At 42.9% G+C, this 27,500-nt stretch overlaps 1 protein-coding gene across 1 annotated transcript; it reads left to right on the top strand.

Annotated features, from left to right (window-relative positions):
* Positions 1–2,318: 2,318 nt before the first annotated feature.
* Positions 2,319–27,500, top strand: DPT (dermatopontin). Its single transcript, XM_026003282.2, has 4 exons — positions 2,319–2,742; positions 11,993–12,118; positions 22,373–22,480; positions 26,327–27,500. The coding sequence occupies exons 1-4, from the start codon at positions 2,438–2,440 to the stop codon at positions 26,391–26,393; spliced, it is 606 nt and encodes a 201-aa protein (XP_025859067.1). The 5' UTR covers positions 2,319–2,437; the 3' UTR covers positions 26,394–27,500.

The following is a 27,500-nucleotide window of genomic DNA, read 5'->3' as shown; positions in this document are numbered from 1 at the left end:
ACTCATGAGCATCATAATGCTATAATTTAAAGCCTACATGGGGAAGGGATGGAGAAAAATCAATCAATCAATCAATCAACCAATCCTCTATAGTAGTGGTTCTCAACATTGGCTGTATGTGAGAATCATACAAAAGGTTTCACAACCTGCTCAAAATTTTCTGGTCTGAAAGGTCTGGGATGAGGCTCAGACATTTATATTTTTTTAAAAGCTCCCCAGGTAATCCTTAAATGGTAACTTTTGATGGAGGTGAGAATGATTGCTCCAGCATATTAAAAATCAAAGTTACCTGAAGCTTGAAGGATACTAGTTGCCAGCGGTGGGGAGTTACTTAGGGAAAAAGTGGAAGAAGATGATCCTAAAAGCAAAACTGAGTCTCATTTACCTTTTCAGTCCAGAGCCTCTTTCCCTCCCTTTGGTAACCATAATCTCAGAGCAAAATGCACGCCCAAACACACATACACATGCATGCACGTACACATTTGCTTTCTTCCCATGTGTGACTTTCTTTCTTCTTCAGGTTACCTTGATTAATCTAGACTGAATGCCATCTGGTAAAGATGCTATAGGTTGGACAAGGCATGAGATTTACAGTGTGATTTCTTTTTCTCTAGCTTCACGTTCCTTTTGGAAAGTGGTTCTTAAACTTGGTTTGAATAAGAATCATCTAGAAAAAATTTTTTTCTGACTGTAGGTACATGGGCACCCGCTGTGAAGTTATGATTTAATAGGTCCTGGAATAGAGCCCAAGAATCTGCATTTTAATAAGCTTTGCAGGGGCCTAAGAGATAATTGGTCTAATACCACAATTTAAAGAAACTTCTTTAAGGACAACCCTGATGAAAAATGAGAAATACTATGCACTTAGGAGACACTCAAAGGGCTCAAAAAATATGAACAGCTAAATCACCAAAGAAGACATATGATGGCCAATAAACACATGGAAAAATGCTCAAAATCATTAGTCATTTGGGAACTGCAAATCAAAACCTCACTGATATACCTCTAGAAACCTAATACCCCATTAAAATGGTTAAAGTTAAAAAAAGAAAGAAAGAAATGGCAATTTTCTGGTAAGGATGCACAGTGGTTCAACCATGTTAGAAATCAGGTAGTTTCTTATAAATTTAAGTGTATACTTAATCTTACAATCCAGCAATCCCATTTGGGTATTTGCCCAAGTGAAATAAAAATATATTCACACACAAAAAACCTGTACATGGTGTTCATGTCAGCTTTTTTCACAATTACCAAAAACTGGGGGGAAAATGTCTTTCAACTGGTAAATGTATAAAGAGCCTGTAGTATATAGTCACACCATAAATACCACTCAATAGTATGAGGAAACCAACTACTGACACACACAGCAATGTGGACTAGTCTTGAAAGCATTATTCTAAGGGAAAGGAGTCAGGCTCAATAGACTACTTACGTATGATTCCATTTATTCGACATTCTGGAAATAACAAAACTATAGTGATAGAAAATAGAACAGGGATTAGCAGGAACAAGGGGTTGGGGAAGATTCGACTACCAAGGGGCATAAAGGGGATTTGAGGGGTTAATGGACCTGTTCTACGTCTCAATTATGGCACTGGTTAAATGACTATATGCTAAATATTTTAAAAGATGAATTGTGTTATCTGTACATTATACTTAAATAAAAAGAAAACCCCAACATGAAGGGGAAAAACCACAAAGGATAAATTCAACTTATTCAGATTAAACTCATTATATACGTGAGAGCAGAGCACAGTTTGTAGACGTAGCTAGGTCCAATTTCACTTGAGGATGCTCAAGTGCAGAGATAGTGCCTAACTTCTCTCCCTGTGGGCCAACAGCCCTTCCATGTGTGGCAATAATTCACAGAGTAGCCTTGCAAACTGGCATGCCACGTGTACACTCAGAGTCAAAAGACATGAGGCTGAGAACTTAAAAGAAACCAGGCATCTAAACTTGCAGAAAGCTTAATGACTCTGTCCCTTCACCCTATTATTTTGGTGTTTTGTAATCACTCTGGGCATCTGTGGGGTCCTGCAAGTCTAGTTTGGAGAACAAATGCAGGGGTTTACTGGGGGAAGGGAGCAGAGAGGGGGAAGGTCCTGAGTGATGAGGGGGCAAACACACTGTCCTCTCAGGTGAAGGCTTCTAAGGGGTGTGAAGCCATTCGCTTTAATAATCTTTTCACAGGGTTGTTCTTTCTCCAGAGAGTTTCTTTCATTTGTATGTTCCTTACATTTTCCTAGAATTCCACCTTAAAACAAACTGGATGGACTTATGGCCAGGATCTCCACGCCGAAAAGTTTTGCTTAAACGATGACACACTGCAGTTGGAGTCTGCTCACCCACATCTGGAAGCCACATGTCAGCGGCAGCTGTATAAAACGGTCAGCCCAGCAAACCTAGGGTGACACTTTTTGCCAGAAGCCCAGGCAGCATGGACCTCACTCTGCTATGGGTGCTTCTGCCACTGGTCACCGTGGCCTGGGGCCAGTACGGAGACTATGGGTACCCATACCAGCAGTACCATGACTATAGTGACGACGGGTGGGTGAATCTGAACCGGCAGGGTTTCAGCTACCAGTGTCCCCATGGGCAGGTGGTGGTGGCCGTGAGGAGCATCTTCAACAAGAAAGAAGGCTCGGACAGACAGTGGAACTACGCCTGCATGCCCACGCCGCAGAACCTCGGGGAGCCCACGGAGTGCTGGTGGGAAGAAATCAACAGAGCTGGGATGGAGTGGTAAGGGCAGCCTGCACTCTGGGGAGGGGGGCAAGGGGGGAGGGGGCATCGCAGCATATCCCTAACCCGGGGGGGGGGGGTTGCTGCTTGACCCCAGCCTCTAAAGACTAGACCAGGAACTCATTCTCTCGAGGGCAGGGCTGCTGCCCAGTAGCCCACATTACAGGACAGAAACCCAGGATCCGCAGTGCCCATGGCAGATGGGCTCCTCTGTGGTTCTGCTCCTTCCAGAAGCAGCCCTCCTCTCAATTTGGTCCAGGGACTACCATGGGTCTGTGAAATGTTTTCTAGGCTGCAAAATGATAGGTACAGAAATGGAAAGTTTTTAAGACACTTTATAGCAATTTTAAGGTTGTTGTAATGTCCAGAAGGCATTCTCGTTTTGTAGTAATTTATTTTTACTGTTTTACAAAAGTACTGGCCCACAACAGTTTGGGGACAGTAAATGACTAGACCTACCTCACTACAGACAGTTTGAGAAGTGTGGTTTTTGAAAACAAGTGAATGGAGGAGAGCAGGCAAAGAAATTCAGGCAAAGAGAAGTGAAATTAAATACCTCTCTGCTGTGCTGGTAAAATGTGCTCTCTCAGTCATAAGCACCAAAGTCCTTCTCTCTGTCTGAATTTAAAGTGGGTTTCACTGCCAGAAAATAGTTTACTTTTAGGGAGAAGCTCTGTTCTGCCGCAGTCAATGGCATGGAAATGATCCAAGCCTGTGCTTTGCTGTGGGGTGTGACAGTCTCAGCCCCAGTAGTTGGTCAGGAGCCCATCCCAGTACTACTGACTGCTAGGTTGGCTATTCATGCAGCCTGGATGGGGAGCAGGACCCCAGGGGGGTGGGGGTGGGGAAAGGTGGACCCTGGGGGTGACAGGCTCTGGGGAAGCCAGGTCCAGGGAGGAAGAAGCCCAGTTAGCAAGGTAGGCTGCTGCGGTGCTATCTGTAGAGCAGGACTCTATGAGGATTCCTGCAGGCATGTGGTAGAAAGAGCTTTGGGGTGGTCAAACTCTGGGGGATCACACAATCAGCAGACAGAACCATGATGAGACACTGAGAGGAAAAGACACTGACACATGTGTGGAGGAGCCAGGCAAGAGAGGGGACTTCGGAGTAGTCAAAACAGCCGCCATTTATTGAGGGCTTACCCTGAGCTAGCCCTATGCTGATGCTTTATATGGATTACCTCATTAATGCTCAAAACAAATCTAAGTCATTTTATTGGTAAACTATGGTCTAGAGACCCAAGTGTTTCCTCAGCCAGAAAGTGATAAAGCCAGGATTTGGATCTAGTGAATTTACTCCAAAGTGTGTGCTCTTGGCCACAGTGATGAGCTACTTGAGAGCCTGCTGCTCCCACCTAATGCGGGCCATCAGCCCATCCAGGGGACAGGACTGGACCCAGGGAAGTTCTTCATCCTGGGAGGATGGGATCTGCAAGGTCACAGTGGAAGCCCAGCCCTGGAAGACTAGGCCTCTGGTGAGCAGATTTAATTATCCAAAACTCCTTCTGATAGGTGGCCAGCTCAGAGTCCAGCCTTGTCTCAAAGATTCCCACTGCCAGACCCATTGCCTGGCATGGAGCACAGGACCAACCTAGGTATACTGTCTACCCTGTCCTCTCATCTATGGGTCATTATATGGGTGGGGTCCCTTTCTAATGTCCCTTTTTAGAGCCATATAGTAAAGCAGCACTCAGAGTTGATTTCTTAACCCCAAAGGAAGAGCCCTGGGCTCTGAATCAGAAGGACTGGATTCAGATCCAGTTTCCAAGACTATGTGATCTTGCACCAGGGATTCAACTCTCTAGGCTCCCATCTCATCTGGAAAATGAGTGATCATACTACATGATCTCAGAATAATCCACAACTCCAATACCCCATGCTCTGTTTGGCCCTGAAAATGCACTTGGATTTTTCTTGCATTCTGTTGATCTTTGTGTTTATCCCTGCTAGGGAGAGAAGGCAAATGATGTTTAGTTTTAAACTTGGCAACTTGCATCTGGTTTGTCATTAACTCCCAGACTATTTGAAGAAAAGCAAAAAAGGAAGGGAGTGGACATAACATGATTTTGTTTGGCCAATGAGAGTCTAGTGAGAGGCTGACAAGCAAGATCACTCTTTTACCTCTGCCTCCACATTTTGGGCTATGCTGACTCAAACAATTTTCTTTCCCCCTTTCCACCCTCTGTTGCCTCCTACTCTGCTAATCACAGAGTAAAAAAATGTACAAACATGAAAAACAGCTCCTTTACAGTAAAACTCAACTGCCCAGGTCTGATACCAATTACCCCAGAAGCATTTATTTAGATGATTATTGCTTTGAGTTTAGACTTCAGTCTCAGTGAAAAATCTGGAAGGAAAGAATTTGCTCATAGGCTGAGGGGTAGTTACACTTCCCATGGGCTGCAAGTTTTCAATCTGCCCTGGGAGAAGAGTTGTTGATAGTTTTGTGAATTTGGCTGCTTCATATAAATGAATCAGCTTGCAGGTTTATTTTAAGAGGGAGGAGGAGTCTCAACACAGATTTTACAACAATACATAGGATCTACTAAAGACATTTGCTAACTGAAGCACAGATTTAAAAGGTGCTCCACAGGGCACCTGGGTGAAACTCAGACTCTTGGCTTACAACTCAGGACATGATCTCAGGGTCCTCGGATTGAGCCCCGCCTCAGGCTCTGTGTTCATGGTGTCTGCTTCAGATTCTCCACTCTCCCTCCCATTCACTCTCCCCCTCTCTCAAATAAATAAATAATATCTTTGAAAATAAAGAAGTGAAAGGTGGTGCTCCAAGCATAGCTGAGTGGCTCATAACACTATTGTTTGCTATAATTTCTCTGTAGAAAAGTACCTCTTCAGGTGCCAGATTTGAGTGTGCATGCTGGCTCCCCTACTAATGACCACCAAGAGGCTTTAACTGAGTCCTAAGAGTGGCACTTTGCCATTTCAGAGCATGCCTAGGCTGTTCTCAGGGAATCTCCTCTAACTTGGCATGGCACAGGCTATAGGACATGTAGATACTATGTGGAACAAAGTGAAGCTGGAATTTTTTAGTGAGCATGAGCTGTCATGTGGTAGAAGGAACTCTGGTCTTAGAATCGGGAAATCTTGATTCATAGCTCCTGTTTCTATCCTCTCTCAGCCCTGTGGTCCTGAGGATTTGATTTGTCATTCTGGAAAAAGGAAGGTGTGGCACCCACCTCACAATAGGGGATGTCACTGTGTGCTTATGGGAAAAATGTATAAAGGAACCCTAAATCTCAATGTAAACAAATGCACGTCACAGGCAGTCAATACAAGTTTAGTGAATCTGGAATTTGATGAGGCTGGTTTTGAGCAAGGCAGATTTACATGGAGCCTGAATTCAAAGTAACAACATTCTGTTTATGGGTGCTTGCTTTCTTCCTGCCTCCCTACTACCCTGGCCCTGGGCTTCAAAAGATCTCAGGAAGGTATTTTTAAATGGTAGCTTCTATTAGAGCTGACCATTTAAATTTATGAACCCTGGGAAATACTCTATGCAGCATCAAATAAGACAAAGTCCCTACATTTGTGAAGCTTGTTTTGAAGAAGACAAATAATATACAAATACAAATCAGCTAATGACAAGTGCGCTACAGCAAATATATATCAGGTTGGGAGTAGAGGGTGGGAAATGTGGGTTTAAACATGGTAAACTGAGAAAGACTTTCTGAGGAGGAGGATGCTGTATGTTCTGAGTGCTCAGAACCACAAACCGGGGTGAGGAGGATTGCTCTGTATTATACAGAGCCCTCGTCTCCAGTAGAGTCAGATTATGGAAAACTGAGCTCCTGCCCACTATTCTCAGTTTCAGATTGACCTTGATGCTAACACAGCTCTGTAGGACAGTTTTCCTTTCTTCTCTTCTCCATCATGTGGCTTGTCTTTGGTGAGTTCTTTTGCTCACTCATTCACTACCAAATGCTTATTATCACAATTTTGCCAGACTCCAGGAACATGAAGGTGAATGACATATAGTCTATGCCCTTAGTTACTCCTAGTCTAATCTTAGTCTGTGCTTACTGGGACTGTCCTTTAGAAAGGATTCCAGGCCAAGCATAGTACCAAGTATAGAGTAGGTTCCAGTGAGTATTTGTTGGGAGATTTAATGAACATTCTAAAACCCTGTGGACTATGTCATAAATGCCTTAGAGCAACTCAAAGGATTACTCTGGGGAAAATAGAATTAATAGGAATCAAGCTTTACTCTAAAATAATGCATCTCTCTTGGTGGAATTTAAGCCCTCGTCAAACTGGATTGGGGGAGAAATTTGGGGGAGTAAAGAAGGAGTAAAGTAAAGACGGTGTCATACCGTCTCCCCAACACAGAGAGCTCTTTTCCTATCTCTGCGTGTGGTTGGAAACTGGCTAACAGGACTGGAGCACATTGCATGTCTGTGCAACTGGGAGGAAAGAAACCAGCACAACTCGCCCACCCATTTGATGTGACTATGAAAGCTTGACCAAGATGGCACTGCTTTACACTGTTCTACACCAAACTCATCACTGTAAGAGTTTGAACTTTTTTATAAATTTAGACCCAAACCAGCAGAGATTGGAGGGAAAGACGAAATCTCCACAAAAGAGTTCACCAACAAAACCATACATGTGCAAATTTTCCAGTCCCAGCCTCCATCATTTGGCCTGACAAATGGCTCTTGACCCAATGAAGGATGTAGGAGACAGGAAAAAAGCCTGGCTAGAGGATGGGCCAGAAGCAAAGGACATTCTTGGAGCAACCCCCTGATAGCTCATGTACAAAGCCTTGGCCTCAGAAAAATGCGTTTGGATCCTGCTCTTCCAGTTTCCACATCGGCCAAGAGTTTGGCGGGTGTTCTCTTTCATTCATTCCTCGCAGTGACTTAGATGAGGTTCCACACAGTGTGGTAAAGATAGGGTGGGGACAGAACTTGGGTCTGCTGCTTTCTCAACAACAGCTCTTCCCCTATTCCCTGTTGTTTTCTTGTTTTGTTGCTGCCGACACAGGAAAAGGTTTTCTGTCTTTGCTTTCCAGGTGACAGCCTCGAGATAAGCCACTTTCAGAAGACTACCCTCTCAGATAAGGTCCTTGAATATTGTCAGGGAAGAGATAACTAACTGCCTTGTAATTTGCCTTCTAGAAAGTTTCTTCTGGCAGGTGGAGCAGGGCCAACAATGATCCAGTTTATAAAACAAAATTGAGCCTTCAGCTTTCAAAAAGATGGATGGTGAGAAAGAAAATACACCTTCTGAATTGAGGAATAGATAACCTCTGAAGCAGGGACCCCAAGAACTCAGACCCCAAGGGGATGTTCTTATGGAGTCCATGCCCACGGCTCCACTGGGGTCTGTCACAATCCACCCAGAAGCTGCAGTCTTGGGTCCATACTCTTGTGGGGTGGTTCAGGAGCAGAGACCAGGCACTGAGAAGTGAAGCAGAGCCTTTGGTGTGTCTTTTCACCACTAACCACTTTTTAAAAATTGAGTTTGAATCACTTCAGCAATGCAGCCCTCTCCTTTTCCCTCATCCCCCTCGTGTTCACAGCAGCCCTCACCCCTGCTCTCATGCTTGTTATCCCAAAGTTGCAGCTTGTGGCCAAATGTCTAAGTGAGTTCTTGTCAAATAAGGTGCTTTTACAAAAAGGAGATTGAAAAGGACAGGAAGTGAGAGGAGGAAAGCCCATAGCTCTGTTCATGTCTCACCCTTAGCCTAAGCAAGCTTTGCTCCTAAGGGAGAAGGTGGATGTGGGGAGATCATCACTCACTCTTGGGGAAGTCTCAGGGCCCTTTCTGGATCTGAATGATAGGCTTTTCAATGTCAACTCTGCCTCTGGTGATAAAAGACTTCAGACCAGTTATCCATTCATTTGTTCTTCTGTTAAACATCTGCTAGACCTGTCGTGTCAGGCACTGTGTAGAATTCAAACTGAATGATGTTTCCCCTTAAGGAATTTACCATACACTAAAGTATCTATGCTACAAAGTGGGTGTGCATCAGCAACAAAGACAGCCAACCTCCCTGAGCTTTGTTTTAGGGAAACAGTAGCTCAGGGACTGCATTGGAGTCCATTAGATTTCCTCTGGCTGAAGGACTGGGGAGCCAAGGTAGCTTTGGCCAGGTATGCACAAAATTGTAGAGTGGATGAAATGAAATACGATGACAATAATAAATAGCTTATTAATCATCAAAAACATAAATAATAAATAATTTATTAAGCACCAGAATGTATATGCATTGTATTATGTGGTCTTCATAAAAACTTTTCAAAGTATGTGCCCATTCTACAAGTGAGAAAACTGAGGCTAACAGAGGGTATGAAGCCTGCCCAAGGTGACACAGCCAGAAGTGACTAGAGCACCAGTCCTACAGCATAGCCCGTACTCTTAGCCCTTCTGCTTTACTAATCCCCACATGAGTGTACCCTCAACAAAAATCTAATTCTGGAAGAATTAATTTCATTGTGTTGGCCACATGCACTATGAAACTCCAATGCATGCTTTCTCTACCAAAATGTGAAGACTGTGGGACAGGAGCTAGGTGAAGAGAGCTCTGCTTGGTTTTCTAACTTTCACCAGATGTTCTCAGGCCCTGGGCCTGTAGTATCCAAATAATCTTCACAGGGCAGCATTATCTGAGGTGGTGTGTGAGGGAGTAACACACACTACCCATACAGGACTGTGGGGCCAGCTGCCTGGCTGACAGCTGGTGGAGAATTCACAGAACTTGGATTGCCTTCAAACTGGTACACCATGAAACAGGTCAGCTTATCTTGCTACACTTATTTTTACTTAAGAGAACTTACCACCCTGGGAACACTGTCCCCTGTGGTGATGAGAGTGCACAGGACAGACCAAAACAATGAAACAACAGCCACCAGGAAACCACAGGCTTACTGAGTTTCTGAAAGGGCTATTTTAGAGGAAGCCAGAATTGTAGTGATGGTGAGAAGGAAGATCACAGAAGCATCATTTACAACTTTGAGTGCTTTCTATTGAAAAGCTCTCACACTGCTAGAATTAGGATATAATAGACTATCTTGGACTATCCACTATCCCAGACCCAAGCATTCCATTCCAATCATGTGGCTTCCAAAATATGCCAAATGTTTTCCAAAGTGGCACTTCTCCAGATGAGATGTAAGTAATGGTAGAGAAGGAAAACTAGCACGTCAGGGCCATAGGTCTCAATGCACACTTTAACCTTAATTTTAATCTGATTTCCTGATCTCCTATATCTGAGGTCTCTAGGGTCCATTAGAACCTCTTCCAAGTCCCAGGGACAGGCAACTCAGGCTAATCTGCAAGGCTGGCCAAGCACCAAACCCATCCCTCAGTTCCTTCAACACAGAAGCACTGTGATTGATACAGAAGAGTAGCCAGGCACAAGTTTGTTGAGTGGATGAACAAATAAATGCATGCATATTTGAATGTAGGTATGCATGAATGAATAAATGAATAATAAATGAGAAAAAGGACAGATGTTTTCTGATCAGAGTCATGAAATGTATTTAATATCTAGTTTCATCAGATCCACAAGATCATTTCTACCTATTACAAAGAATAACACAAAACCAGTCACCACCAATGGCTTTATAGTTTGTGTGTCAGCAAGGTCCCTCTCACCTATCAGCACAGAGTACTTATTCTTACTTTATATGTTATATTTTCTGGAAACTTATCTGTACTTGGAAAACAGGGTTGTGTTCCAGTAGCTATCAAGCTACACATAGACAATCTCCTGCTCTGCTCACTTATGAGAGGGAAAATGATCAGTGTCTGGGTGGATAGGAAATGCAGAGAACCTGATGGACTAAAGACTTATTTTGGAAGGATTTGTGAAAGACCCCACCTTATGTAGGAGCCCACTGTGGTAGAGTGGAGAACAGCATCCTCATCATCCAACAGAAAGTGGCGGCCTTCAGGCACCAGTGGGATATGGGGTATGGATGGGAGAAAGCCAATGCTTAGTTAAGAAGGTGCTGTGAAGATAAAAGGGGCCAATTCCTAGAGGCAGCTTCAGCCCAGCTAGAAAGAAAGAATGATAATGCATGTGGCCTCAGGGAGGGTCTGTGGACCAGAGAGGAAGAGTTACCTTCTTGGGAGAATTAGAAAGATCATCTAAGAAAGGTGAAAGATCCCCGGAGGGAGTTTGATAAAGTCAGTTGGCCTCTCACTACCCTGTAAGGAATGCCTCCATATGCCAGGACCCACTGTGGGCACGGGGGATAAATCCAAGCAAACCCTGCCCTAACCCCAGAGATCTTACAGTCATGAGAACCTGAGGATGTGGTCCCAGTCTCCCTCTGCATGACCCTGGACAATGTGTTGCACCCATCTGGGCTTTGTAGCTATGTGGGGCTAGAGTGAACAAGTGTCCTGTGCTAAGTCCCAAGGGTCTATTTGCTCTTTTTTTTTTTTAAGATTTTATTTATTTATTCATGAGAGACAGACAGAGAGAGAGAGAGAGAGAGAGAGAGACAGGCAGAGACACAGGCAGAGGAAGAAGCAGGCTCCATGCAGGGAACCTGATGTGGGACTCAATCCCAAGACCCCAGGATCACACCCTGGGCTGAAGGCAGGTGCTAAACCGCTGAGCCATCCAGGGATCCCCCCTCTATTTGCTCTTGAGCAAAAGAAATGTTGTTTGAAGTTCATCCATTCATTGTGCGTATCTTTGTCTTCTTTTTATTTTAAATGCAAGTAAAATAAATTGTGTTCTCTTTTAACTGGCATAAATAATACAATCTTGCATTTGTGAAAATCTAGATGCTTCTATACCCATCCATTTATGCTTTCTTCTATCAATTCACAGAAGTCTATCAGGAGCAGTGCTCCCCAATTTCCTTCAGCTCAAATATTCTGAATCATTTGACTTTTAATGGTCAGCATATATTACTTCTACAAATATGACAAAGTCTTTATTATTTGCATTAAAATAGGATAAATTGAGGTGCCTGCCTGGCCCAGTCGGTTAAGCGTCCGACTCTTGATTTCAGCACAGGTCATGATCTCAGGGTCCTGAGATCGAGCCCCGTGTCATGCTGTGCACTAGGAGTGAAACCTGCTTAAGTTCTCTCTCTCTCCCTCTACCCCTCCCTCCCACCTCTCTCTCTCCCTTCCTCTTGAAAAAAAAAAAAGTAATAAATGTCAAGGATCTAGGTCAGTTGAAGCATGGCCTGGCTCAGTAGCTGTGGGAGCTGGAGTTTTCGGCATCCTTGTCGTTAGTTCACTTGGAATGGTTCTCTTCTCTTCAGGTACCAGACATGTTCCAACAACGGGCTGGTGGCAGGGTTCCAGAGCCGCTACTTCGAATCTGTGCTGGATCGGGAGTGGCAGTTTTACTGCTGTCGCTACAGCAAGAGATGTCCATATTCCTGCTGGTGAGCCTGGTAGCCAAATACAACCCCTAAAGACTCCTGGGGCTGAGGGAGAGTTTGGGGGGGGGGGTTCTCTGGTCCATGTTTCTGACTTCAGATAAGCCTAGGTTGTCATGAACAAGCTTGGAAAGCAGCATGCAGCTGATAGAAGGAAATGAGTGTATAAAATTAATGAAAAGGCTAGAAAAATAATCATACTGGGATAGACCTCACAGCTCATCAACCCAATACATCTATACCCCTCTTTTGGCAGGAAAGAAACAAACAGAACAGTAGAACAAGGAAGTCACTTATCCAAAGATACCCAGCTATTTTATGGGGTTTCACCTCTAGAGCTGAGATCTATTGACTCATCACAGTGCTCTTTCTCTCATCACATCCAATGCTGCGGGGGACCTGTTTGGGAATCTATTTTTTTCTTGTCACAGGTCAAAGTGGCAAATGTAGTATATAATTATACACCAAAGAGGCTAGTGTTTTCTAGATCAATTGGTAATTCCAGTTGGTATAATTTTGTTCCTTTCCTGCTCCTTGGGCTGATGCCAAATATTCCCTGATCTAGCTTTCAAACTGACTAGGAGAATATGTGTATATTTATTTACCCTGATAACTTCCACTGGGTGCTGACAACACAACTTATCCAAAGTTCTTCAGTCTAAAAACAAGCCAGGCATTTCTGCCTTGGACAAAGGGATCTAAAAGTGTCAACATTTGAAGCTTGGCTCACTCAAGTGATTTATCTTTCTGCAGTGTGATGCTTGAAAGGGGAGCTTTGCGGGTTATGTTTTCTTCTGCCACCAGACAGTGTTACTCCACAGACGCCCACACAGGGCACAAAGGCTCTAGGCATAGGCAACTCCAAAAGCTAACATTTTTCTGTTTAAAGTAATGATGAATAATAAATTCAGAGCTCAAAGCCAGTCAATATCAGTAGCTGTATGATGGAGCAGGGGCTTGCTCCAGCTCTCCAAAGCTGCCCCCATAAAGCAGTTCTCATCCTACCATGGCAGGTGAGCAGGGGTGGCCAGGGTGTTAGGATAGAACTATGATAGATACTGAGGCAAAGACCTAAAGCCTGCACGTGGTGGGGTGGAGTGGAAGAAGCACCAATGGGGCAACAATAAACTTGAGCTCCTGCCTCTGTATTGACAGGTCTCCTCTCCTTAAGTCCACCACTTAAAATGATGGCCAACCTCTTTTGGGTCTCTGAGATTTTTAAGAATCTGATGAATGCTGTAGCTCTTGTCTTCAGAAAAAAGAAAATGCACCTCAGCATATTCAAACAAAAGTTTACACAGCATTTCCAGGAGCCTTCAAATTCCCTGAAGGCCACCAAAAGATCTTTGAGGTTCTTTTGAGCCCTAAAAATTCCTTGACTCCAAAGGTGCCTTTGCAAAAGGCAATACAGATGCCCATAACTGTTTTCAAAGAGAAGATGAAGGTCTTAAAGATGACTGGGCCCCACAGAGTGGGAAGAGAAGGTAGGAGCCTGCCCCCTGGGACATGAGAGGCATGGCTTTCCCCAATCTTCCCATCCACAGGCTGCTAACAGAAAGTGCCTCCCCCTATCTGCCTCCCTTGTGGCAAGGCATTAAAAACCAGTTAAAATGTAAATAAATTATTTGAAAGAGTAAACAATCCATTACTACATTAGCAAGACTTCCCCTTGGGCTCCAAAAGAATACATCAGGGTTGCAGTACACTGTGTGATCCAGAGGAGCATGTTCAGGAGAGAAGGGATAAAGAGAAGTCAACCCCGAGCTTCTGTGGTAGGGAGGATGGACAGCCTAAGGACAGTAGGGAATTCCAAGTGTGTGTGGGGGTCCTGTTTTCTGCCCCTCATGGATGCCCACTATAGCACTTAGTGGATTACATTTGAACTGGAAGATACATATATCCCCAGGGCCCAGCGTAATGCTTGGAACATAGTATCTGCTTGATAATTATTGAGTGCATATTTGAATAAATGATTCCGAATGGCATGCAGAATAAGGCGAAGAGGCCCAGAAAATATAATTAACTTACTTAACTCTAAAAGTTTGTGTTTTTTTTCTAAAATCTGGTTTTAAATCCCACTTTCCCATCCTTACCTAAGAATGTAAGCTCTTTACAAGCAAAGATCTTTGTATTAATATATTCCAAGCCCTTAACTAATGCCAAGCACTTATTAGGCACTTGACATTTGTTGAATGAATGAATAACTTTGGCCTACTTTCTAATTCTGCGAAGATAAAATGAGATAATATATGTCTGGTATTGCCACTGGCTTTGATCACACAGGATGGACCTGTGCCCTTCAACCTTCTCAGCTGCAGCGTAGACCCAGCCTCCTGACTAACTGAAGGGTCTTTCAAAGGACTCAACCAAGGTCATGACAGTCAGGGGTGGGATCACCCATCAGGAAGCAGAACTAGTGACTTGAGCTGGTTGTGCAGAGAAACAAGAGACGTCCACTTAGTGTAACTGGAGGTGATGGGCTTTTTGCTCTCCAGGCAAGGGAGAAAAGACCTGGGACACCTGCATGTCACATCACTGTAAGGACCGACTTCTCTGCCAAAATAGGTGGGAGAGTCTGCCCCTCTAGTGGTCACACAGTCACTGGCTGGCCACCTAGCTTCTGGCCAAACAGAGCAGTAACAAGAAGTGGACGTAGGACCCAAAGCTTTTGATGATAAGGCAGGCAAGAAACTGAGGCTCACTCATTTTGGAAAAATTGTCAAACAGCAGTGGTGGGGGTGAATGGAGGTAAGGGTGGGATAAAGGAGAAATATCTAATCTTCCCAGGGTCCCCATACTCTATGCAGTCTGTGATCTGCATCACTATCCTGAGCATTGTTGCTTGAAGTTTACCCTGTTTCTTTGAATGCTGAGACCCAAAGACATCAGGTCTCTATGTCTCAAAATTCCACTAATTTTCTAATGATGCTCCAGATTTCCATTGGTCCTTTGGGAGCTGGTTCCAGGCTCCTCCTGCTCCCCACAAGTATTGGATGTCCTTCCTCTCACACACTTTAGAAATGACTTCTCAAGTTCTCTTAGATGCAGCTCACCAATTGCTAAGATGTTAAGAATTTCATGAACATGGAGATGCACATGTAAGAACAAAGTCGTGAGGTTAAAAATGAAAAAAAGCAAGATGAGCAACATGTCTTCAGTTGCCCAAGACATTCAGGGCCCTATGGCAAAACTGACCCTTAGCCTTGGTCTACAATAGCCTGCCCCCTCCCTCGCCTGACTCTACCACCCAGACATGTCACTGATGGCCAGCAGAATCCATGGGGGAAAAGAGGAGAGAATTACTCAGAAAGATACAGCAAGTCAACTTGGAAGTATGTCCCTCTGAGCAAGGTTTTGTTTAGCTGCATCTATTTCTGACTTCATGGTGTCAGAGCTGAGAGCCACTGCGGTTGTCCAAGGAAATGGTACTTTTTCAAGGGAAGCTTGGAGAAGCAGCAGAATGAGATTGCAGTATGCACCGTGGTATGCAGTTCATGACTCACTATCCCACTGGGGTATCTAGACATTTTAGTGGCATCCTCAAATTGCCTGAGTCATGACGTTATATTATATGCCCTTCTAAACTACATGAAGCGTCTAGAGCAGAAATTAGGTCTTATTTCTTCAGCATCTCAGCATATTGCCTGGCACAATATAGGCCCTTAATAAATTTCTTGAGTGAATGTTGCAGACCCATAGGAACAGTAACAGTGGTGAAACCTGACATTGGTACGATGATGTTTTATAGTTGGAAAGGATTCTCTCACAAGCATTATTTTATTTGATCTTTCTAACAGCCCGTCAGAGCGAGAAGTGTTTTCCCACACCTTCCCACAGCGAAAACTGCTGATAACTTTTCTATTTGAAGCTTCCCCTCACATCACTTAAACTGGCTAGAATTACCTCCCAGGGAACTGGACGCATGTGGGTGGGAACATTTTTCTCTCCTACTTTGAAAGCCATTTTGCAGCACTGAGCCTGACCCTGTTTTGAACTAGCTAAATGAGCAACTATCATCTTTGCATTTGCAAACATTTAAGGATTTAGAAATAGCACCACTCTTGTAGGAAAAGAAAACAAATCATCCAACCAACTCCCAAATGAGTGCAAGATTTATTTGTTCACTGGGGACCAAGGTGCTGCTCTCATTTTAGACTGTGAGGTTTCTCATTGGATTGTATGGCCTCACTGAACTTTGGCAAAAGAGTGAATTACGGATAGATTCAGACATGCTGTCATTAAACAGTCCCCACAGGATTGGATACATATATACATTTTACACATATTTATTTACATATGAGAATTCAAATTCTTAGACCAGTCTTCTGCAAACCACAAACACATGTCACTGAAGAAGCCACAACCCTTCAGAGCCTGTTAATAATAATTCCCCAGTCTCCAAGCAGCTGCAGCCCCTGCCTGCCACGCACCAGTCTGTCCCCCATCAGCATGCAAGGGAGGCTGGCCAGGCAGAGGCTAAGAGTTCCAGGAACCAATGGTTTTGAATTGAGCATCGATTTCCGGTTCATCTCCAGACCTGTGGCCCTTCACTAGATTCGTTGCATATTATGTTTTGACGGAAAAAAAATAATGTCATTCCTCAGAATCAACATAGATGACATTTCAGTTTTCCTCCAACCTTGAGCTCCTGTGACTCTCAAATGCCACTTTCTCCGCTGCTTATCTCCCCTGAAGCTCAGGTCCTACACCAGAGAATATTTTTCTTAATTCCTAGGTAGTTCTAGTTAACAACAACAAAACCAGCCAACTAGAACATTCTCCTCCCCTCTCCCCACCCCAAAGCCTCAATCAAAGCTAATCTTTAACTCCTCATCTCATGGTTCAGATTTTAATACAAGATGGGTATTGTTTAATACAAGACTGGTCAACAAGACCAGTCCCCATGAAATCATGGCAGGGACGAGAATGATGTCATAGGCACCTCCACTGCTGTTTCTGTAACCTCCCACCCCCATTCAGGTGCCTGCTCAGCACTGTGCCCAGAGGCTGGTAAGAAGGGCAGCTTCTATGCTGGTTCCTCAAGCAAGTTAGAAGCTGTTATGACAGAGATGAAGACACTCACACTCCATTTTAGCTAGTCTACTTGCCTTTCCTGGAGTCTAGAGACAATCATTCATTCCTCCATTTATTAATTTATTTAATCGGCCAGTCAATGTGAATGGATATAAAATAAGTACAATTTATACACTTTGATTCTGTTCCCTATGATAATGATGATGATACTTTTATTTATTGAGCACCTAGCCCGTGCTCATGTGTTAGCTCTTTGCCTTCTCACACACAGAAAATATGATAGTTTCACACAGATGAGCGAACCGAGGTGCAGAAGTTGTAACTCTTTCAAATTTCCAAAGTCTGTTCAAGCAAGTCTATCTGCCTCCCAACCACATGCCCTCTGCCCCATCCTGGTTCTCTCAATCCAGGGGAGAAAGTAAGACCCACAGGGGTGAAGTATCAGGTAGCAACACAGTTGATATCTGGAAGAAAACAGGAAAGAGAGGGTTATTTTAGCTGGAGTAGAGATGTTGGAGGTGGAGTTGTCCCCATCAGTGTTTAGGACCAAGATGACCATGATGTAATGTGGCTGATGAAAGCCAGCAGGAGTGGAGACAAATGTGTTTGCTGAGCAACCCCAGGCATAGACGGTGAGCTAGAAATTCCGTTCCAAGAGAGAAATTTGGAAAATTGTCAGAGGTTTTCCTCCTTCTAATTTAAGTCAGAGATATCTCTGGAACTGGTTTCCCTGTTGTGATACATATTTGAATCATTTGAAATATAAATCTCCAAAAGGCTGAAAAAAGACAGACATGAACATACAAGGTTCTTTCTCATCCTCCCGGGGTCTAGGATCTTTCCACAGAGGAGGGCACTTTGGTGGCTACAGAGACCTGGTCATTCAATTCCACGGGGCCAGTTCCCCAGCTCTCTGGAGGAGAAGCCAAGTGGCTGCTCCTTTGCACATGCTTTCCTTTATACATAACTGCATTTGGGCCGTATTTTTTTTCATCTTTGTAAAAATAATTCAAACAAGTTCTGTTGTAGCTCCTATTCAGGATGCCACACCATTAACAAATTAGTCTAACCTAAAATATGCCCATTCCTGCTAGTTTACCTGGAAAAGCAGTATGCAAGAGCATTGCTCACGAACAGATTCTGTTTATTAAAAAAAAAAAAAAAAAATCCTCACTGATTTGCCTGTCAGAGAAGGACATACTCCTTGCAGCTGGATGTAGAGTATAGGCCAACCTCAAAATATCAATTCTACAAATGCTGAATTTCTCCTCCATGCCACTGTGAACTAGCTCATTAAGGCTTATATGCTGCCAAGTACCGCTGACCCTTAAAGGAGCACACCTTACTGGTCATCATCATGAAAAAAAATGCTTTTATGGGATCCCTTTTTTTTTTTAATTTTTTTAAAAATTTATTCATGAGAGACACAGAGAAAGAGAGGTAGAGACAAAGGCAGAAAGAGAAGCAGGCTCCATGCAGGGAGGCTGACGTGGGACTTGTTCTCGGGTCTCCAGGATCACACCCTGGGCTGAAGGCAGTGCTAAACCACTGAGCCACCCAGGCTGCCCGGGATCCTGTTTTTTTTTTTTTTAAACCAAATGCTAGATATGTAGTGCTGAGAAGTAACAGGATATTAAAACAGGATATTTAAAACAAGGTGCTAATTGGGAAATGGAGAAAATATGGGCAAAAACAGAATTAGAGGTTGGACTGAACAGAAAAAGCTTCTCTCAAATGTTGTTTAAACATTTCTTGGCAGAAAATGTATTATGGGGTAAGGAAGTGTACCCCAGTAGCCACTCATGGAGAAATGAGAGGAGGTGGGATGCCTGGGTGGCTCAGTGGTTAAGCATCTGCCTTTGGCTCAGGGAGTGATCCCAGGACCAGGGATTGAGTCCCACATCAGGTTCCCTGTAAGGAGCCTGCTTCTCCCTCTCCTTACATCTCTGCCTCTCTGTCTGTGTCTCCCATGAATAAATAAATAAAATCTTTTAAAAAGGGAAGTGAGAGAAGGAACACACACACACACACACACACACACACACACACACACAGTTCTTTGTAAAGGGGTAGATACAGATCCTGATAGAAGAGCTTCAGTTATATACCCATCTCAGTCCACTGAATAAAGGCATCTTACTGATTGGCCCTTTCCTTCATCTTGCCAAGCTAAACCCTTGCTTGACTGTTGTAATTGGTCTAGGAATATATGGCGATGCTCTGCACAAAGTATGCTTTGCCAAACAGCTGCCTGGAGTGACCTAGTAATTCACAAGGAAGCTGGAACCACACAGAACTCTTCCCCACCCGCCCTCAGGAAGCTCAATGCCACTGCTTATGAAACCTTGATCTGTTGCTTCCTTGTAGCGTCTTTTAATTTCCTGACAAGTCTCTATGCTTCTGTTTCAGTGTCTAGCTTTAAAAGTTTAAATTCTGTGTTTTCTCAGAGGAGCTATTACTGGGGCTTTCATTTATTAAGGCATTTTGTGTGTGCATGATGTCATCAGGAACTAAATGGAGACACACCTATCTGGTTCTAAAACTCATATTGAAACAGCAGTTCCCTCTATGGATGGTTTTTGGGAGGTTCACTTTCTACTAATGATTTGGGCCATTTCTCCCTATTTTTAGTTGCATTAAGCAGGCATAATTTACATCAATGTCCAAATTCCTTCCCTGGCCCTCTTAATCCAGGGTTCTATAAAATAGTCTAAACTTATCTCACAGTTTTGTAACAGAACAACAACCACCACCAAAAATCAAGTAAAACAAAACCCTAACTGGGACCAAGATGGAAATTTACCAATGAACATGCACCATGCCTTCTCCAGGGCAATCTAGAAATGTACTGATAGCAGTCTCCCACAGAGAGGCTTCCAGACAGACTGTCCAGTTGATCTGGGGGCCTATCTCTGATCACTATCAAAAATGAAGCAATAGAGAGTGCCAGTTAAAATACTGGATCAATTTTTCCCTTTTGAAGCTTAAAACTTCACTATTTTTTATATGCAAGCCTTTCTTTTCCACTTTATTCCAAATTTGTTTAACTAAGCAAGTAATCTGACATCAAATCAGCAAAGACTTAAAAAATAAATATCTAGGGGCAGCCCTGGTGGCTCAGCGGTTTAGCGCTGCCTTCAGCCCAGGGCCTGATCCTGGAGACCTGGGATCAAGTCCCACATTGGGCTCCCTGCATGGAGCCTGCTTCTCCCTCTGCCTGTGTCTCTGCCTCTCTGTTTCTCGAATAAATAAATAAAATCTTTAAAAATAAATAAGTAAAATAAATATCTAGACTGATTGTTTCCAAATAATTTTGCCATTGGATTTAGTTTAGTGCAGTATTGCCATATATAGATTTTTGCCTTTGAACATATAAAAATGTTTGGCAATTAGTTTTTGTACATTGAATCTCAAGAGTGCCTCAAAGTTCTAGAAAATATTTTATGTTCCCTGAAGTAGGGAAAACACCTCTTACCCCATTTTTTTAAATTCTAATTTGTATTATGTACGGCCTCAACCAATGCCTCATTTTGGGATAAACTTTAGCACTTGTCAGCATCCTCATAGATCCAAATCTATGGGATCCAAGTAAGGGCCTATTAAGTCCACTTATGAGTCATTTAAGCACTTTCATTAGAAAGAGGAAGTCCTTGTTTGGGTCTCTTTAGAAGCACAAAATAGATTTCTGAATTAGCAGAGCCTTATTTCCCTTCATGAGCACATTAAGTGAAAACAAATGTAACGCATTCTGGGTTGGGCTTGGCATCCTAATGAAGCATAATTATGTCTTTTGTTTTTTAGATTTTTATTTTTATTTATTCATGAGAGATATAGAGAGAGGCAGAGACATAGACAGAGAGAGAAGCAGGCTCCGTGCAGAGAGCCTAATGCAGGGCTTGATCCCAGGACCCCGGATCACAACCTGAGCCAAAGGCAGAAGCTCAACCACTGAACCACCCAGGTGCTCCAGAGCAATTATGTCTTGGGAAAAGTCCCAAAACAAGGATAATTACATCATGTGAAGAAGGAACAATTGTAAGGGTAGAGAATGGGCATTCAGGGCTCTAGCTAACTCCACATTATCTTGAGCTAACCATTGATCTTGCTGCATCCAAACACTGAGATTCTCCTTGGAGAGCGTCCAGTTTATAAATCAGTCTTTTTAAGATTTCATGATAATCCTTGCAATATTAAGTTTACACAGTGGAACATCTACCATCAACATATATACAACATATATACAATGACACAGTGAACCCAAATCAGATGAAATTACTGCCACTTACAACTGCCTTGGAGAAGCAGACAACTTTGGCAGATCCATTTCACACTGAAAGGACTATTTTGGTCCCAAAGATCCCATAATGAAAATCAGGAGATTCTTGATTTATTCCAGGTGGACCATGGCAAACTTACTTATGTAGAGGCCTTGGATTAACTTAATCTTGGAGGGGGAAAGAAGGAAAGGGGAAGAAGAAACAAAATTGCTCCTATGATCCGCACATATCTTTTCTAGATCCAGTGACAAACCTATTATGTAGCTTTCATTCTTCTATAGACCAGGAAACTGAGATTAAGTGACTCTCCCAAGGCCATTATTTATTTAGCAAATACTTACTATGTAGTAGGAACTGTTTTAGGTGCCACAAAACAATGGTGGACAAGGAAAAGACTACCTTTGTGCGGATTAAATACAACTTCATTTTTCATACACTTTAATCATAACTCACAGTAAAAAAACCATATTAAACTATCACACCATACATACGTCATAAATACATGTATATAGTATATTTGAAATGAAATTTTTACACAGATACACAAGAACTTATCTTTAGCATATGCCCTGATATTTTCTATTCTACTTTTTCTTTTTTAAAGCTCATTTGGTAATAACCAATTAAATTGATTTCATGATCCACTAATAATCATAATCCACAGTTTGGAAACATGATTCCAGCAGGCTTAAATGACATGGACTACTATTGATGGTAATTAATATTTCCTCAAGGACTGGGGAGTTATCAACATCTTGTGTAGTTTAACGACAAGAATAAGAAAGATGAGAAGCAGAAGGAAAGCACCCATCTTTTCACAGCCTGGAATGGTTTGGTGGGGGCCATCTAACTCTGGCTTGGGTATCCTGTCATATTCAAATGCCATCTCTTCTTTGTAATAATACTGTGTTTTATATTTTTCCTGTAAACTTTTATTCTTCCTGCATAGGCTGACCACAGAATATCCAGGCCACTATGGAGAGGAAATGGACATGATTTCCTACAATTATGACTACTATATGCGAGGAGCAACCACCACTTTCTCTGCAGTAGAAAGGTGAGCCTTCCTAGGGGCTAGGAGCTAAAGGAGGAGCCAGGGACCAGCTCCCAGCAAGGACCACATTGGTAGGAATTTCCATCCACTTTTTCCCCTAGTTTATTTCCTACTTGGTTTAGAATTAACTGAGAGTTGCCTGGGTGATGGAAGGCCATGGGAATGGAGCTATTTTCATAAACCCATTTCATGGAGCAGCTCACCCTTAGAGAGGAGAATGGGCTCCAGGCCACTCAGAGCACGAAAGCCTCAGCTTGGTCTCCTGCGATGTGCTAGGCTCTGCTCCCTTCACTCGATTTCAAAGAGCACTTTTTCTGATCCAGTGTCAGGAAGAGAGGGCAAAAATAGTCAAAGGAGTACCCACTGTCAAATTGGACCCCCAGGTGCCCATGCTGGTCTCTAGATAACCCCTACCTTGGGTTGCAGGGAGGGAGAAAAGAGAAGGGGAAGGGACTCCGCTTCCTTAGAAAGGAAAGGGGAGGATTTATATAACCTGAAGGCAAAACAAAATTCTTCCTTTCCTAAGCAGCTCCCCAATCCTATTCCAAATGCTCAGAACAATAGGAAGAACATGAGAACTTTCCTCCCTCCCTACTCAATAAATTCAGGTACTTTTGGTCAGGTGATAATCACTTTTACACAGTGCATGAAATCCTGAAATGTCATAGTAAATGTTTTGCAAACAGAACAAAACTTACATTAACTCATTAAATAATGGACTATGATGAATGTGAGTGTGACTTATTTTTCAGGGATATTTATGTTTTTAAATGAAATGATATCTCCCCTAATAGAAGTTAACATGGCCCAGAATTTAAAAAAACAAGAACAAAACAATAGAACAAACATTAACAGCTCTGAAAGGCACACTGCATGGTGTAGACTCCTTTATGTTTATTCCTAAGACAACCCTTCATTTCTCACACGTTAATCATTTTTACTTTAGATCCATTTTTAAGCAGCCTAGTTACCTATTTTCTAGAAGCAGAAAATTTAAAAATAAACAGGATAAATAGTACATGGAATGAAACTTTCTTCACCAGCAGGAATAGTTAAATGATGTGGCACACATGCAAAATATATTTAAGAAAAGTAAAGAAAAAAAAAAAGGAAAGGAAAGGAAAGGAAAGACTTTAGAACTCAAAACCACGGGGGGCAGCCCAGGTGGCTCAGCGGTTTAGCGCCCCCTTCGGCCCAGCGCATGATCCTGGGGATCCCACATCGGGCTCCCTGCATGGAGCCTGCTTCTCCCTCTGCCTGTGTCTCTGCCTCTGTGTGTGTGTGTGTGTCTCTCATTAATAAATAAATAAAAATCTTTAAAAAAAAAAAAAACATGTGGGAGCCTGGTGACAATTAACAGGTGTGTCACCCCTGAGGACAGACTGGATAACAGTGCAGCAGGGTGCTCAGTATTCTTAATAATGTCTCCAAGTCAATAAGAAAATAAGTTCTGCATTGGCTGGTTAAGAAGGCAGGAAATAGGGCAGCCCGGGTGGCTCAGTGGTTTAGCCCTGCCTTCAGCCCAGGGTGAGATTCTGGAGACCCAGGATTGAGTCCCATGTGAGGCTCCCTGCAGAGAGCCTGCTTCTCCCTCTGCCTGTGTCTCTGTCTCTCTGTGTATCTCATGAATAAATAAATAAAATCTTTAGAAAAAAAAAGCAGGAAATAATATAATAAAGACTACTATCCAAAATTACTACTACATGTATATAGTTAAAATATTGAATTCCCTTTGGCTTGAAATTTTTCAGTTATGTGGATTAACCCCAAATCTTGGAAAACAGATATCATGCCATGCATTTTTTTAAAAAATGAACATAGCCATGTGATTTTTGTTGCTGTCATTAACAATCAATGGCTTAAAGATCCACAGCATGTGTTCCTTCAGCTCTGCTGAAAGATACTAAGGCCATCAGCTTGGAGAAATATCCTCAGTCCAGGACCTACTGGTCAGGGACCTTCCTTCCATATGCAAATCATAGTGGGTTCCTCCTGGAATGGAGTTGCTCAGCCTGAGCACTATTGACATCTCGGGCCAGATAATTCTGTTGCTGGTGCCTGTCCTTCATTGCAGATGTTTAGTGGCATCCCTGATCCCTATCACTAGATGGCAGTAGAATCTCCCCTCCCCCATAATTGTGACAACTAAAAACCCCCCGGGGGAGAAAAAGTGTCCCTGCTTGAAAGACACTGTTCTGGAAAGAAATCAAAGACTGAGCTTGATTGAGTCCCTTGGTTCTCTTAGGACCAAGTCTAAAATTGGCTCAGCATCAATTAACAGCCTCTTAAAAGAGTAGTGTGAATGCCTGGCTTAAGAGCCTATTTATCTGTCTGTTGGTACACAGATAAATAAGACTCATTACAGTAATGAAATTCATTTGATAAACATGCATGCCACCAATATGCTAATCTCCATCTAAAAGAAGCCATGTCCTCTGTTGACAACTGCAGGAATAAATACTAATAAATAGTTGGGCACCAAGGCTCTCAGGACTCCGTACCAGGAGAAGCTCTTCCAAATCATTTTAAATAAATCACTTGGAGCAGCAGACTCAGAACTACAAACCCTAATTTAGGCTGACCAATATGTCCCATAGCTGCTGGCAAGAGGTATCTCCCAGAACTAAATGTGGTCAATCTCATGTTCCAGATCAAAGGCTGGATGGAGACCTTCTCAGTATTACTTGTTGGTTAGGATAAACTCAACTGGGAAGAAGCCTCCAGGTTGAAAGGGAGAAGGCTAATTCGAAAATTAAATGACCCAGCTGTGCTTTGGAAGGATTTGCATGATCATACCTGGAATGACTCTTGATTTTTGCCCTTTGTTGGGACTTTGCAGAGGATTTCACAGCCATGTCCTCTGATAGGGTTATGGGCATGTAATGATGGAGATATTGTTGTGTAAGAGAAAGAATAAGATTTCAGGTCAACACTTGGAATCTGAAATTGTCACTTCATTGTCTTAAAGAATGTCACATGTTGCTCTAAGTCTACTTCTCCAAATTATGAATCATGGTGAAGAGTAAATGAGCAAACCTGGACACCAGTGCAATGTTTTTGATATACTGAATGCACTCACAGAATAATGATTACAATTGATATATCACTGTTAAATGATATTACACCAGAATAGCGCCATGCAGAGTAGGCACTCAATAAATTTTTGTTCAATAGGTGAACAAAGAACATAGGCTTGCCCTTAGCAAAGAACATTCATTGAAGTGTATCCACACCACATTTTCCAAAACTGAGCAATTGTATGTACTTTCATACCCATGCCTGACCTCTAGAACTAATGCGCAATTCAATTTCTGTTATGCATGAATGGCAGGCATTTTCTTTTTGACTTTATGAGGTTTTAGAGTTATTTCCCTTCACTTAGTTTCCCTACAGTAGTGTTTTCTGAAGGGAAACACATTGCGTATAATATGGAGCCTAGAATGTAGTAAGTATTCAGTAAAAAAATAAGTGAGCAAATGGGTGGCCTGCTTAAGAGAAGATTCTTTACAATGGAATGGAGACAATGTTAAATAAATGCTTTTATTTCAAGCTGTTAACCTATTTGTCCTTGAGGTACCCGTGGGACAGAGCAGTGCCAGCTGACCCTGAATGAAAAATAGGACCTCCACATAGCCAGTAACCTACAATGTGCCACCTGCACAGAGGAGGGAGGTGTCTAGGACTCCAGACCTCACAGATGATTACCTGATGGTTTTCTAGAGACTTCCTACAGTACAAAGTGAGATAAGGTGTCCCTTCAGTTCCTAAATTCTCCAAAGGTTGTTCACTGCTTTTCCCTCAGCAGTGATTTTTCTCACTGGCATTGGTTTTCTGACTCTCTCCCCACAGGGATCGCCAGTGGAAGTTCATAATGTGCCGGATGACTGACTATGACTGTGAATTTGCAAATGTTTAGCTCTGCCACTTACCAAATCTGGGTGAGGGGAAGGGGGCCAGGAGACCTGAGGATGTCCACACACATCAACATCAGCTGGAGCTCCGAAGCGGTTTCTGCTGCTCTTTTCTTCTCCCTGAGTTGGTTAGTGGCTGCAGTGCCAGCTTTCTGGGCCTTTCTGACTAGTATCACACTTACAATTAAATCCACAATTAAATCATGTTCCCACTTTCAACATATTCCATAGCAACCGTTTTATATGACTGACAATGGCTTTCTTGCACACTGCATATACAGCGTGCATGCTCACAGCCAGAAAAAAAGCCTGGTTCCTGGGCCACCTCTCACAGCTTCACTACTGCTTTTACTACCAAATGAGCTGCAGGTAGGCCTGGGGCTGAACAGTATCTATGAAGAAGTGAATGGCAGAAATTAAAGAAGGTGGCGATGAAGGTTCTTTGCAGGTCAGTCTATTTGAATGAAACCCAGGGTCCTCATCAAGCCTTAATGGGACATGCTTCTACTCTTCCCCTCCACATAAGCCATGCTTGCTTGGAAGTCCAAAGTGCAGAGTTCTGTGCTCCAGGAGGAAGGGGGCAGGAGGTAAAATGGAAAGGTGAAAGAGTCTGGGCAGAGCTGAAAGCCTTAGCATTGGAAGAATTTCCTGAATTGAAAGAAGACTGTAGCCATACCCAGTTATGCCAGTGATGCAGAAACCAGAGAAACCTATGCAAATCTGGCTCGAGTCAGACAAGAATAAGGAAGAAGACAGAGAGAATGAGACTCCAGTTAGGAACTTGAGGGGAAAGAAAGAATGGCCAGGTTGCTTTGGGAATAGAAAAGGATGTTTGAGTTACTGGCACCAGGAGATGTGTTCAGGACTCCTGGGAATACTGGCATATGCCCTGGTAGCCGTAGAAGTTATCAGCAAACTCACCAGGATAGGTCCCAATTTTCTAGCTGGGAAAGGCTGCCCTGAGACTCTATTTCCCTTCTATGTATAATTTAGGGATATATTTTGCAGAGTTGACACTATCTTTCCTCCACCTGTGATGTCTCTGTCCCCAGCCCTTTGTACTCTCTTCATCATAAAAGGAATAAAAATGGTAATATTCACTGTGCTGCAAA

Source organism: Vulpes vulpes, chromosome 13, assembly GCF_048418805.1.
Source record: "Vulpes vulpes isolate BD-2025 chromosome 13, VulVul3, whole genome shotgun sequence".
In the NCBI taxonomy this organism is placed as follows: Eukaryota; Metazoa; Chordata; class Mammalia; order Carnivora; family Canidae; genus Vulpes; species Vulpes vulpes.
Note: the sequence above shows the minus strand (reverse complement) of the source record. Positions and strands in the feature narration are given on the sequence as shown.

What these genes read in the sequence shown, in the direction of transcription:
- DPT (XM_026003282.2), top strand. Translation starts at nt 2,438, where the DNA reads ATGGACCTCACTCTGCTATGGGTGCTTCTGCCACTGGTCACCGTGGCC. An exon ending in AACAGAGCTGGGATGGAGTG is followed by an intron (nt 2,743 to 11,992) that starts GTAAGGGCAGCC and finishes TCTTCTCTTCAG; the next exon opens with GTACCAGACATGTTCCAACA. An exon ending in AGATGTCCATATTCCTGCTG is followed by an intron (nt 12,119 to 22,372) that starts GTGAGCCTGGTA and finishes CTTCCTGCATAG; the next exon opens with GCTGACCACAGAATATCCAG.